Source organism: Bubalus bubalis, chromosome 12, assembly GCF_019923935.1.
Source record: "Bubalus bubalis isolate 160015118507 breed Murrah chromosome 12, NDDB_SH_1, whole genome shotgun sequence".
NCBI classification, from domain to species: domain Eukaryota; kingdom Metazoa; phylum Chordata; class Mammalia; order Artiodactyla; family Bovidae; genus Bubalus; species Bubalus bubalis.
This window is the reverse complement of record NC_059168.1, coordinates 75,007,397-75,020,993: the sequence shown is the minus strand read 5'-3', so window position 1 is coordinate 75,020,993 and position 13,597 is coordinate 75,007,397. Positions and strand designations below refer to the sequence as shown.

At 52.5% G+C, this 13,597-nt stretch overlaps 1 protein-coding gene across 6 annotated transcripts in view; it reads left to right on the top strand.

Moving 5' to 3' along the window:
• KLHL29 (kelch like family member 29) overlaps positions 1–13,597 on the top strand; it is a 331,437-nt gene that overhangs the window by 135,843 nt on the left and 181,997 nt on the right. Inside the window, exon 1 of one of the 6 annotated variants that reach the window (XM_044926205.2) lies at positions 8,552–10,221. The exons of 3 other annotated variants lie outside the window; for them this stretch is intronic. In XM_044926205.2, coding sequence (XP_044782140.2) covers positions 10,156–10,221 — 66 coding nt within the window. In that variant the 5' untranslated portion in view covers positions 8,552–10,155. Of the gene's footprint in view, positions 1–8,551; positions 10,222–13,597 lie in introns of those variants that run through there. 2 more of the 6 variants (XM_044926204.2, XM_044926202.2) reach the window with 2 other exon arrangements.

Genomic DNA, 13,597 nt, shown 5'->3' with positions numbered 1-13,597 from the left:
CCCGTGTTTTCCCCTGGAATAACTCATATCACAGTTACAATAAACTATGATTGTCCCCACTTAAAGGGAGAAACACTGAGTTGTCTCACATCCCCGGCACAACGTCTGGCCCATAGCAAGGGTGGTTCTACATCGAACTTGCACTAAAGCTCAAAGAGCATGTGAAGAGCGGACAGCTCAAGTTAAGCCCTAATTGTACATGACTGCAGTTAGAGCAAGTTCATAGATGGCTCCTCAATGACGCTGCACCCTGCACAGTTCCTTGCAGAGCCCAAGCGTCAGGTATCTGTCCAGCCTGTTCTCCCAGGACCTGAGCACTCGCATGGGGCAAGGACTCCAGCCTCAGCAGGATCTGAACACAGAGCAGGTGTTCTCATGGAGGCTCCAAGTGAGCCAGCTCAGAAGAGGCCTGGCCTCATGTTAAGGACTGATATTTATCCCCCACAAGCATGCTTTCTTGACAAGTAAACGATCAGTTGCAAGCCTCAAACTATAAGCTCTGGTCTGACTGCCCAAGCCCTGGCCTTAACAGACACAGAGCTGAACAACACGGAGCTGGTCCCCCATCACCCTTAGTGTTTTTATTCTTAAAATTATTAATGAAGTATAGTTGTTGTACAGTATTATATATTACAGGTGTATAATATAGTGATTTGCAATATTTAAAGGTATACTCCATTTACGGCTATGAAATATTGGCTACATCCTCCATGCTGTACAATATTCTTACAGCTGATCTATACCTACTAGTTTGTGTCTCTTAATCCCTTACCCCTCTTTTGCCCCGCCACCTCCTCTCTTCTCACTGGTAACTCCTGGTTTGTTCTCTGTATTTGTGAGTCTGCTTCTTTTTTGTTATATTCAGTAGTTTGTGGCATTGTTTTAGATTCCACACATAAGTGATATCATACAGTATTTGTCTTTCTCTGACTTATTTCCTTTATTATGGGTGTGGTTTTGTTGAGTACCATCTATGAACTTGCTCTAACATGCAGTCATGTCAATCAGGGCTTAAATGAGCTCTCTGCCCTCCACGTGCTCTTTATTTTTTTATAATTTTATTTCTCTGTTTATTTCTGACTGGGCTGGGTCTTCACGGCTGTGCAGGCTTTTCTCTAGTTGCAGCGAGTAGGAGCTAAGCTCCAGTTGTGGTGTGCGGGCTTCTCATTGAGGTGGCTTCTCTTGGTGAGGAGAAGGGCCTCTAGAGCACACTCAGCGTTGTGGTGCACACGGGCTTAGTTGCTCTGTGGCCTGTGGGATCTTCCCGCATCAGGGGTAGAACCTGCATCTCCTGCGTTGGCAGGCGGATTCTTTACCACTGAGCCATCAGGGAAGCCCCCGAGTGCCCATTAGATCCATGTTTATTTCACTTAGCATAACTCCAAGGCTCCTGGACCTGGGATTCAAGGTAACATATGGATCCCTCCTGTCCTGTCCAGCCTGGCCAGCAGAGCAGTAGAGGAAGTGGGCAGAGAAGCCAAGGCAGGGTCCCCCTTCTGGGAGACCCTTGCTTCTAGGGCCTTGGGCAGCTACTGGCTAACCCGGAGCAGCTGGTCACACAGCACCCCCTGCATGCAGCCTGGCAATTGCACTTATCAAGGCCAGTGTCACTATTTTCAGATTTGTTGATTTCAACAAGTCTACCTTTAGTTGACTTACAAACACACACACACACACACACGAATGCAAAACTGACCATACTCATCACCAGCACCAAGAAACAAAGGGGACCTCTTCCCTCTCTTTGTCCTCCCACCCAGCCTCCCCACCCCCTCCCCCGGGGCAGACCTGGGCTTTGATTCCCTCAGCGAGCTAGATTATGATCTCGGCCTCCGTTGTGGAGCCAGACAGGCCCATGATCACAGACAGCTTTGACTCTGCAGGCAAATACAATGTGAGTTACCAACCGCAGATCCCCAGTGGACTTTTTAGGACTCAAGCTGTTTATAAGCCGATCCTGGGTCAGTTGGCCAATCAGTAAATCCACCAGGACCCTGGTCGGGGCCTGGCTTGGGCCCTGGGGAAGCTGGGGAGGAATTAGTGCACAGAACTCCCGCTTCCCAGGCCTTCACGGTCTGGTCTCGGGCGAGGCAGCAGGGCCTGGTCTCCTGACCTATGAGTATCCACACCCATGGTTCTGAGTGTAGTGGATGATAGGGCTTTAGGGAGCAAGAGGCAGAGTGGGCTGGGGGTCTGGGGACTGCCATGCCTCTGTCCATCCCAGTTCAGCTGCCTCGTGGATCTGAGGCCACAAGGCCCGCAGGGAGGAGGCGTGCAGAGTGCTGAGCATGTCTCCTGTGCTCTGGTGTCCAAGGACCAGGGCGAGTAGCACCCTTTCTTAGCTTGTCTCTTCTGGTCCAGGGGCCTGCCATCTGCAGACTTCTTTTTTCTTTAAACTTAGCAAGATGAGCAGATTGACAGAAGTTTTTAAAAAGAATTCAATACATAGAAAATTTGAAATTATCAGCCTTTCCAAGTTCTCGCATCTCTTCCACATGCAGACAGAGTGGATACCAGATTCGTAGTTTCCATTTTCCTCCTAACGGGACTCCACTGCCTCTCTCTGTCTCCTCCATCCCTGGGTAGGCTCCCCCCAGACCCAGCCCCCAGCTCAGCCATCCTGGAGTGCCGTGCTCTGCACCTTGGCACCCTCTGGGCCTGCACCAGAGGCTGGAAAACCTCTTAGCCCCCGCCAGGCAGTGTCTGTGCCCTGCTCTCACGCCCAGCCAGAGCTGCCCACCCAACCTGGGCCCTGGGAACAGACCGCCCTCCGCGGTCACTCCCAGCTCAGTCCCACCCCACCCACAGCTGTTCCCCTCCCCTCTTCGGCCCCCAGATCCTGGATCCAGCAACTGTGCCCCAAGAGAGTGACCCTGGGTGTGTGGAGCTAAGATGCTAAGAGCAGGTCGGGAATCAGTGTCTCATCCCCTTCAGCTCCAAGAGCCACATTTTCTTTGATTAGTGGCTCCTGGGTGCAGGGAGTGGCCTCACCTGTGAGCCCAGCGAGGGCCAGTGCCAGCAGACAGCAAGTGAACTGGGAGCTCATCTCAGGGGTCCCGTGCAGAGCACCCTGAGATGGCTTTTCAGGGCCCAGGGCTGTTTAGAGGCTCCCAGCATCCTCTGCGCAGAGGCTCTGGGGGGAGCTGCAGTTGCCCAAAGGGACGGATGGACCCCACCCCGGGTCAGGCGACCTCACGCCCTGCTCCTGCCCTGCCATCAGGCCTCTTGTGTCCAGCCCCAAAGCCCATCCAGGACCCTGTTTGTAGCAAGCTCCTGCTCGCACCTCCTCAGTCTTGGAGATCCTCAGAGCCCCTGTCCCCTGACCTCTCCCCAAACCTCCCCCTCCTCCTGGCCTAGGGCATTCCCACCTTCTAGCTGAGCCCCAGAAAATGCCTTCGGTTAACTCCCTGATAACCAGTGGGCCATGGCTTCTGGACAGCTGCTCAGCACCCAGCCAGCCCAGGCCAGCCCCATGACAGGACCAGGGTGTCACCCTGCCTGAGGGCCAGACAAAGCACATCACCCTTCAAGGGACTTCCCTGCTAGTCCAGTGGTTAAGACTCTGAGCTTCCAGTGCAAGATGGACGGGTCAGGGAGCTAAAATCCCACATGCCACAGCCAAGAAGGAAAAATTAATAAATAAATTTTAAAAACCACCTCTCAATATCTCCCACCTGGGAGAAAAACCAGGTAAGGGAGATGCAGGATGGAGCTTAAGGCCTTTATGTCTCATTAAAGGGGATCAGCAACCCCTCCGGGGGAGGGCAAAGCTCTCCATCAAACACACTTCAGCCCAGGGAGGACCAGATCCCCCCACCCTCGGAACTGGGTACTGGGTGAGGCTGTGCATTGTGGCAGTTTTCTCAAGCTCAGCCTCTGCAGTTCATGGCATCTAGGCCAAGTGCCTGTGCCTCCCAGGACCTCAGAGTCCTAATCTGTGAAATGGAAGGGCTGGAGGGAGAAAAGCCCGCAGGGGCCTTTCAGCCTGCCCTTCTCTGATTCAGTGACCATGTAAAGCCTATTAAAGCCTCAGATGTGGGTGATGGGGAGAGGACAAAGCATGCCTGTTTGCATGTGCTAGAATCCGAAGAGTGCATTCTCTAGCATACCCCCCCACCCTTGCTGGCGGTCAAGGCCAGGTCACTGCCCTGACTTCTGTTCTCTGGATCCTGAGGAGACCGTGAGACCATCAACAGTGCACTGGGACACGTAGACGCTGGTGATTAATTATACATCTTTTCTTTCAGTGGGCTATTTACATACTTCCACTCTTAAGGGAAACAAACTTCTGTATTATGGCATATAAAAGTTTTCCCATGCTAGTAAGGTCAATTTTTCACACATTTTTTTTCCTTAGGACAACACAAATCCTCATTATAGAGATTTCCATATTTTAGCAAAAGGAACGGGACTCATAGAAATGAGATCCCCGAATAAAGTTCAGTTCATTTTCATCTCTCTTTTCTCCCCGAATATTATTGCTAGAAATGTTATATTATCATAAACTAGAGTTCAGGCTGTATATAGGTTTTCACAATTGTTATTTTTCTCTGGATACAAATTTTGATCACTGCCAGCATTTTACAAAGTTCCTCTCACTCATGCCAGCATTCTCTTTGTATGTATGTTTCTTTGCTGGGTGCGCAATCCAGGTGATGAGAATTAGAAGAGTTTATGATGGAGGATTCCATCTGTCCTCTTCCCTGTCAGCCATCTGGGTCAAGGATCCTGGGGCTGGGGTGTGTAGTGGAGGAGGGGGCTAATGCAGGGGGCTCCCCCAGAGGACCCTCCTTTCTGCAACCCAGAAGGACCCCTGGAGAAGGCTGTGGGCCCAAGACCTCCTGTGTGGCCCTACCTGCAGGAGGAAGGAAAGAGCTTTTATAGAGCAGCCTTGGAGCCAAGAGGGTCATGTGTTGGAAGTTTCCAGATGGACTTGCTTTCCCCTCAGACATGTCACAGGACTTCCCTGGTGGTCCAGTGGCTAAGAATCCACCTGACAATGCAGGGGATACCAGTTCGATCCCTGATCCAAGATTCCACATGCCACTGGTAAAGAGAAGCCACTGCAATGAGCAGCCTGCACACCAGAACCAAAGAAAGAGAAAGCCATCATGCAGCAACAAAGACCCAGGGCAACCAAAAATAATTAACTAATTAATTTCACAAAAAGATCACAAGCCTCGGGCAGGACTGACCCTCAGATGTCACAGGAGTTCGGGGATCAGGCCTTCTCCTGGTGCCTGCCACCGTCCGTGCCGCCTGCCCTTGCCGCCTGTTTGCCGGCTGGGTGGTGGGCTCAGGCCCAGCGGCTGCTCCTCTCTGCCTCCACCTCCTCCCAGGTGTCTGCAAGTGCCTCCCCTCACCCGCTGTGGGCTTTCTGTGAAGCTCAGCACCCACCCACCCCACTTCCTCCCTGTGCCTGTAGGGGTTGAGAAACTGGCTTTGCGCTCAGATAAATCTATATTGGAATCCCACTGATCCAGCTTCGTAAGTTAGGAAAGTGTCTTCACTCCTGTATGAGCTCCTTCATCTGTAAAGTGGAGTTTTGTAAGAGGTACAGCCCAGGTGGGAGGATGGAATCTGGTCACACGTCAAGCACCTTATGCAAGGCCTGGCACCCATAAGTGATGGGACGCAGGTGCCTGTCTTCATGCCCACCCATGCTTCCTCTTGCTCTCCTCTGGAGCTTCTCTGCCACTTTCACTCCCAGTGAAACCCTAACGTTCTTTTTATCTTAACCACGTTGGGTAAATCCTTCTGAAGGGTGGGCTCACGCACTGCCCTCTTCCCAGGCCTGTTGGACATGAGCGCACATTCTCTGCATGGCCCACGCAGGCCCCTCGAAGCGCCTGACAGCAATCACCTCCCCACAGCTGAGCGTGGGTGCTCCCACCACTTCGGAGGAGACAGAGGCTCCAGAGCTCAAGCCAACTGCTCAAGGATACATAGATGATAGATGTCAGAGTCAGGACACAGGCTCTGTTGAACTCCAAACTCTGTGGCTTTAAGAATATCATTTAGCCTGCAGTGATGCCAGGATGCTCTGTGGTCCAGCCCATGGAAGCAGTTAGAAGATTTGTGCCTGAACTGAAGGCCCCAAGGCTGCTGTGCTTGCCTAGGTTGTGCCCCTGTTCTCCACGTTTCTGCCTCTCTTCTCATTCTGACCCAGTAAACTTGCTCTGTTCCCTGTCTTACCTGAGGCAGCAGCACCCCCTCACCTGCTGAGGATCTGCTTGTTCGAACTGTATGCAGAGGAAGCATTCATAGGCTACAACAAGGATGCTGGGACTGTCCTGTGACCAGGGGAACTCCTGCACTACAAAGCCATCCACTTTGCTTGTTCTAAGGCTCTTGACTTGAGGCTATGTTGGAGATAAAGGAAGGATGGCTCTTCCTCATTTCTGGGTGGACTGGAATTTTCACCGTTTTGAAATCTGATTTTTAAAAATGCTTTTTTGCAGAAAAAAGATCTGCTTTCTTGCAGGCTTGGATAGTCAATCAAGTGGGTGGTATGTGAAGGTGAGGCAAGCCTTTCAGGTCCCCCTGCAGAGTGGGCTGGCTGCTTCCGGGGGATCCAAGGTCCTGGAGTGCAAGAGGAGGAACCTGAAGCCCAGACCCTGGGGAGGGGGTCTGATCTCCTCCAACTCCAGCCTTAAATCTGGACCCTCAGCTCCTATTTCTGACTCCAGTGTCAGCTCTCTCTAGGCAGTACAAGCTACCATCTCTAAGCACCAGGCTGCACACCTATTAAAGGGGTGTGTGGCTCTGCCCCCACCACCCCCCAGAGGCAGCAAGTGCCACATAGATGTTAGGACTTGTGGTATGGCCTTGACTTTGTCACTGTCCTGATCGCAGTCCTTAAAGAGCTGACCCTGTGGCAGGCATTAGAGCTGTCTCAGAGCCTAGTGTTAGAACCCAGGTACCTGCCCCTCAGGGGTGGTTATGGACACTTGGTGGGAAAGGAGGATGGTTTCCCGAGCCTAGGGCAGGAGAGAGAGGGCAGAGGCACTTCGAACTGCCTGGCATTCTAACTTCCGCTGGTTCCCTCCCCAGCCCCGACGTGCATTTCATTCCACAAACTCCAAACTGGGAAAGCTTGTCGCCTGGATCCAGAGCTCAGTGCATCTGGGGAGGACCAGGGGCAGAGGACCTGCATTCCTCTGGGAGAGCAAAAAGGGTGCATACAGTTATTCTCCGGAGCAAGTTTTCAAATCCCTCCCGTGATCCTTCCTCCATTCTAAAGCAGAGGACAGAAATGCTAAACTAGGGTTCTTGCCAGTGCTGATAAGGAAAACCAGTGAATGCAGGAGTCTCATTAAGAAAATCCTAAATTTTAGTCTTATCACTGCTGCAACATAATACAGTAAGCATGTTAATTCCACCCTCCCCCTGCTCCCCCACCCCCCGAAATCCCTTTCAGCTATAAGGCTGCAGAATGAATGGCCCCACCCGCTACAGCCTCAAGTCCTGTCTGATTTCGGATTTTCCCCTTGCCTCATGTTACCGAGTGAGTCTCCAATTTGAATGGACAGGGCTTCGCCCTCTCACACTTCCAGCTGCCTCTGCAGTAATCAGCTTAACAAGCGTCGTTTGAATCCCTACTGTGTGCAGGGTGTGTAGTGGAAACTGTGAATCATCAGAGTCTAGCTGAGTCCATCTCCCTGCGAGAGCCAATGAGCTGATTCACTGTGCTGATTTTTGGACCAATCTGTCAGCCAAACCTTGTACCCAACAAAGACTCATTTCAACAGGCTTCTCTCATCCAAGTGATTATTTGCTCTTTGTACTTCTTGGACTTGGCAAGGATCCTGCAATTCCTGTTAGCAAAGAGGGAGCAGGAACCTTGAAGTAAGTACTCATCTCATAAAGAAAGGATTCGCTGTCCCTTGGGGGAGCTGGCCTGGACACCTTCAGCCCTGCTCTGTAATGATAATGAACTTTCGACTAGCACTCTTCCAAATTTCTTCCCCACCTGGCATTTCTTTGGCTCCCAGAACACCTCCATGAGGTCGGTAGAGTGTCTCCAATTCTTCCCATTTTGCGGAGAAGGAAGTGATACCAGAGAGTGGGGGAGGTGACTTGTGACCTGCTCCTCATTTCATGCGTATGCCAGGGAGTGGCAGCACCCGCCCAAACGCAGAGCCCAGCTCCTCAGTGCCCGGGTCCTCATCTACATCTCTTTCTACTCCGCTGAGCCCCAAGCCGGCCCGGAGGGCAGATGACACTGAGGTGGCACAGGTGCCAGCCAGATCCGCCTGTGCCCCGTGCAGGAATGGGGGCTCAGAGGGGCTGAGGAAGCAGGAGACGCTGTACTGCCCAGGACGCGTAAGAGGCGCCAAGGGGCACGGCGCGGCCGCGGCTGGAGTCACAGTGATCGATGTTCGCAGCTTGCACGTGGGGGTCGCGGGGCCCTGGTGAGAGCGTGGCTGCGCGGCTGGCAGGTCAGTGGGCCAAGCATCACGTTTCAGCAATATGATCTTGGTACGGAGAGTGAGGAGAAGCGTGCTTGTGGTCTTCAGCCAGGAGAGGGAGGGGTTAGGGTCAAAAGGGACTGGGGGCTGAGAGGGGCTGGGGGCCATCAGGAGGACAGGCAGTGTCGGGAATCCCTCTGGTTCTATCTGCTCCATTCCTTTGCTGGCCTTGCCAATATTTTCAGAATAAGCAATGCTCTGTATCTCTCCCAAGACCCGGTAAGAAAATCGTGCTTAAAAGAGTCTCCGAAGGACTTCACAGGGAGAGGAGCACCCTGGTATGAAAATGTTCCAGGAAACCACAGGCCTCCCAGTTTCCTTGCCTCTCACTAAAAGGATTAGAAAGGTGGTATTCCAACTGTGTGGGGTTGGTGAGGGGGACAGTTTATATTCGCCAAGGATCTTTCTTGGAAGTAATTTTAGTCCCTATAATGTTTCACGTTAACCTTCTCAGACTGGTTCTCAGCTGGGTGACTTAGTGATCACCAAAATGTGCTGGCATTCTGGCCTCTGAGAATCCACACTGTGCCTTTTAATGAGTGGGATTTTTTTTAATTAATTTTATTGCAATAGAGTTGATTTACAGCCTTTTGTTAGTTTCTGCTGTACAGCAAAGTGAACCAGTTATCCATCTACATCTCCTCACTCTTTTTTAGATTCTTTGGTGGGATTTGTTTTTAAAAGATTTCCCTGAGCCAGCAGAGCACCCAGGTGCGCCACAGCGCTGGCCGTGGGGACCAGAGGCCAAATGCACGACTTAAGGCTGCCGGGAGTATTCCGTCTAGACACGGAGGAGGGAGGAGGGACCAGAGGAGACGGGGCTGAGGAACTGCAGAAGGCGCAGCCTGCCCCCGAAAGAAAAGAGTGCTCCCTTTGTTCCTCTGCCCACTGCCTGCCCCTCTGCCCGGCCCCACAGAGGAGACCTCTGGGGGCTCAGCCCAGAGAATTCCTCTCTTCTTTTCTTGCTTCCTCCTACGCCACGTGGCTTCAGACCATGACATTTCTGTTCGATGCTGTCAGCGCCTTGGTTTGAGGAGAATGTCTCTGTACCCGGGTGGCTTGGCCAAGAAGAAACGGTGCCCGGAGCTTGCTGGCATCTGCCCTGGCCGGTCTGCCTTCGTCCTTCCCCAGGCGATGGGGCAGGGCTATACAGGAGATGATGGGCAAGCTCGGGACCCCAGAGCCAAGCTTGCATGTCTGGCTTCAGCCTGGCGGGGAGGGCAAGGTAGAAAACCAGCTGAGACTTGCCTTGCTTCTCTGAAGTTTAGTGATCAAATAGCCACCAGCCCCTGCCCCTGCCCCTACCCAGAGGCCAGCCTGTGGAGCCAGGGCCCACCACCTATTTTTAGAAAGCTATCAGGTGTGCAGGACACCCAGTTGCCTTTTTCCACCTGTTTGGGGTCATTATAGGGATCCAGTGTCTCTGCCACAAGGCCCTGCCTGTTCTGCCACGAGAGTCTCACTGCGGCCGGGGCAGCCACTACGCTCCCTCCCTGTGGAACCCAGCCATCTCTCCGGCCTTGCCCGGCTGTGGCAAGTGAGTCTTTGGGCCCGTGGTCGTTTTGTCGTTGGAAGCACAGACATTGAACACTAAGGCTTGGCCTCCTCTGCTTCCTTGAGAGGGAGTTTTCAAAGATCAGAGACTAACGTCAGGGCAGGAAGAACCTTGAATCGGGAGCCCACCATGAGGAGTGCGGATCCATTGAGCAACAGCAAGCCCAGAGTCCTTGCTCCGCCAGGAAGGTGCACAGTGAGTGCCATCAGGCAGGGGCGTGTTGGGTGCACTCGGGGCCCACTGCCAACAGATGCAGGGAGCTGGGGGCTATCAGAGGAAGAGCTCAGGCAGGGTTTGATCAGGGAGTGCAGCGGGGTGGGGGTGGGAGGGAGGTGTGCCAGGCAGAGAGAACCTTGTGAGCAGGATCATCCCAGGTGTGACTGGGAACCATGAGGAGACAGCAAGGCTGGCTCAGGGGGCTTTGTGGGGACAGAGGGACAAGAGCCTGGAGTGCACGCTGAGGCGGTGCCTGGTGCAAAAAGCCTTGGATGCCAGCTGAGGTGCTTGGACGTGATCTGATGGATCAAAGCCACTGGGGATCAGAGTAGGGAGAGATGGGGAGCAGCGGTGTACTGGCCAGCTCTGCTCCCTGCTGCGTGATGGCATGGGGTCTTCCTGGTCACAGAGCAGCAGCCTTGGAGCAGTATCTTTGTTGCCCCACCCTCCACAGCCCATCCAGTCTGGTGGATGTGATGAGCTCCGACAGGCTTGGTGACTCCCAAGAGCCCAGCTCTCCATTCAGTTGACATCCTGTTGGTAGCTTGAAATTGAAGTAGGAATGTTTATACAACAGAGACTCACAAACGCTAGGAGCCAGGGTCTAGCTGCTTCTGTTGTTTTGTCCCCCGATGCTGCCAGAGCCGGCAGTTAAACCTTAACTAGCACAGCCCTGAGTAATGGCGAGACCCTGAAGGGGTTTACGCCGAGGAATGAGTGTGGCATCAGCAGTCACCACACTGAACTGGGAGAGTGCGTTGGTGGATGTGAGCTGTGCCCCCTTCTTTGTTGAGGAGGCTGGAGGGTGGGCTTGGGGGCAGCCCTGTGCCAGGAGAGTTGAGCTGTCTTCACTATCCATTGGCCGATTCTGAAATCAAACTCCTTAATGTGGACTAGGGAATATTCGACTCTCCTCACCCAGAGGAAACTGCTTCCTCACCTGAATAGGCTCTGTACCGGCCGCAGTGAACTGCTTTCAGCATCTCAAAGGCAAACTGCTTCTCCCCCATCCAAACCTGGCACTGAGGGTGCTCTTAGTAAACGCAGGCCTGTTCACAGATCTCCTGCGGCACGCTGGCCGAGTGTGCGGCCCGGGATGTGGTGGGGACCTGGGAAAAGCCACCTGGCTTTTCCAGGTGGACAGAGGAGCTCGCTGGCAGAGGAAGCATCTGAGCGGGGCTTTCTTTCTTAATGGTGGATCTGATTAGTCTCAGCTACATGGTGAAAGCAGCAGGATTTGTTCAATGCTTCAGAGTCACAAAGCACTTTGCCCAGAGGATCCTCCTAACAAGTCTGTAAGATGTAAATGGAAAATGTAAAATCCTATCTCAGAGATGAGGAAACTGAGGGCCAACTGGTCAACCCCAGGCCTTGACCCTGACTCCTGAGACCCTCTGTCCTGAGTTGTCTCTCTGATCCGGGGGCTTCGAATGATTCATCCCAAGTGATCTCCGGTGTTAGGAGCAGCGCAGCCTCCTCCAAGAGATCAAGCCCAAGGCCTGACCCCAGAGACAGGTCTGCAGACTCCATCACCACTACCCCTCAAGGACTTGCCTCTTAAAAACGGGCATTAGTGCCGGCAGTGAATGCACTGTTGCTTTTGTTGCTCTTTTGGGAAAAAGAAAAACCTGGCTTCTTAGAGCTGTTGTATTTTATTTTTCTGTAAAGAGGAAATTAATTTTAGTCTTTCTTTTTGGTTTAAAATGTTGTTCTTTGCTTTTTCCGCCCTACAATTTAAAAGGAAACATTTGTCTGTTGAGAAAAGAAATGATAATTATAGACTAAAAATTGTTTCTATTCTGATTTGAAAAAGTGACAAAAAAAAAAATTCCATTGCACAGATGGGGCCCTGCTGACGGGGGGTGTTTAACAATGAAGCCCCAGGCCGGCTGGGGGCTCAGAATGGCATTCGAGGTGGATTTGGGCTCCAGTTTTGCCTGGGAGAGGGGCTTTCTCCGAGGCTGGTCTCCACTTCTGATGCTGGGTCGTAGTCTCTGTGGGGTTTGGACGTGCTGATCCTCCACGTGGTCCAGCAGTGGACAGCAGTTTACCTGTGGATGGCGTGCCCTCTGTTAGGTCAGCTATGTGCTGAGGCCAGGCACTCCCTTGTGTGGCCCCACGAGCTTGAGAGCCTCCTAGCCTTATTCCCTCAGCTGAGAGTTTTACAAAATTGCAATTGCTCCAAATCCTCCGATCAATAATGCAGGAAACTGATTAGACTGTGAAATTAAACTAATAATGTCATGCTATTAACCCTCGATCAATGAGGAAAGAGCTCAGAGTGAAGGCTATTTCCTCAACCCATATTGCAAATAGCCATGCATGTATTTACTTTTCGAAAGAACTCCTAGACGCACGTGCATTCCCGGGACCCCTCTCTTGCCTACAGACCCGGTGTGATCCCCTGTGCAGTGTCCCATTTAAGGGAAGAACAAACTGAGGCTGAGTGATTAATGCTGCGTGGTCTTGCAGCTAAAGAACAGATGAGCCTGGCTCTGGAGCCCTGGTCCAGAGCCGTCTGGTGTCTCAAGTCCTCTCCCCAGGGCTACTCTGGAATTAGTGACAGTCTTTGTCCTCCCATGGCCTTGCCACCGAGAGGAGGAGCTCGCACACCCTTCCCGTTGTGCCTCCCACGCCTGGTCCTCCGCCGGGACCTGTCAGTTCCATCACGGTGGAACGTTGCCAGGGATCAGACCCTCTCTCTAAAAGTGGTGATGGTATTTAATAACTAATTACTCTAATGATCCTACAGAAATTCTGGAGACCTGTTTTAGGAGAGATGTCAATTAGAGCCATCTGCACGGTGAATAAAGGAACCCTACCCCAGCTGTACTGTTGAAACATGTTAGCATGTTCCTACCAGCGGCCATATGGTACTTAACGAAAGTGAATTGTTCACACTGCACAACCCGCGCCTCCTGATGAATACCAGCATTTTGTTTTGGAAAATAGTTCCTCAATCGTGTGGAATATTTGTCAATGCAATAAGTAGCAAGTTGGAAGCCGGCAAGCCCTTGAATGCAAAAAGACTTGCCTCACCTCAAGATGTCCTTCCTCCATCCTGGCCCATCCCCTGCCCCTGCTGACAGCCAAGCCCCACTCCACCGCGGTCCCACATCCCACCTGGGTCCAGTCCTCAGCATCTGCTTCCAAATCTGCTCGCGAGAGCCGAGGACAGGCAGGGTGCTGGCCCCACCCCCACTTGGCCTCTCTTTCCGTTTGAAAAACAGCAGCATGATGTCTGAAGCTATGCAGACTGGGAGCACGGGGCCTCCAGCTGGAAAGGGACGATGCATGGGGCAGAAGTCACCCAGGAGTGGAGGAATGGGTGCAAGACATTTAACTGGGTGCGTAG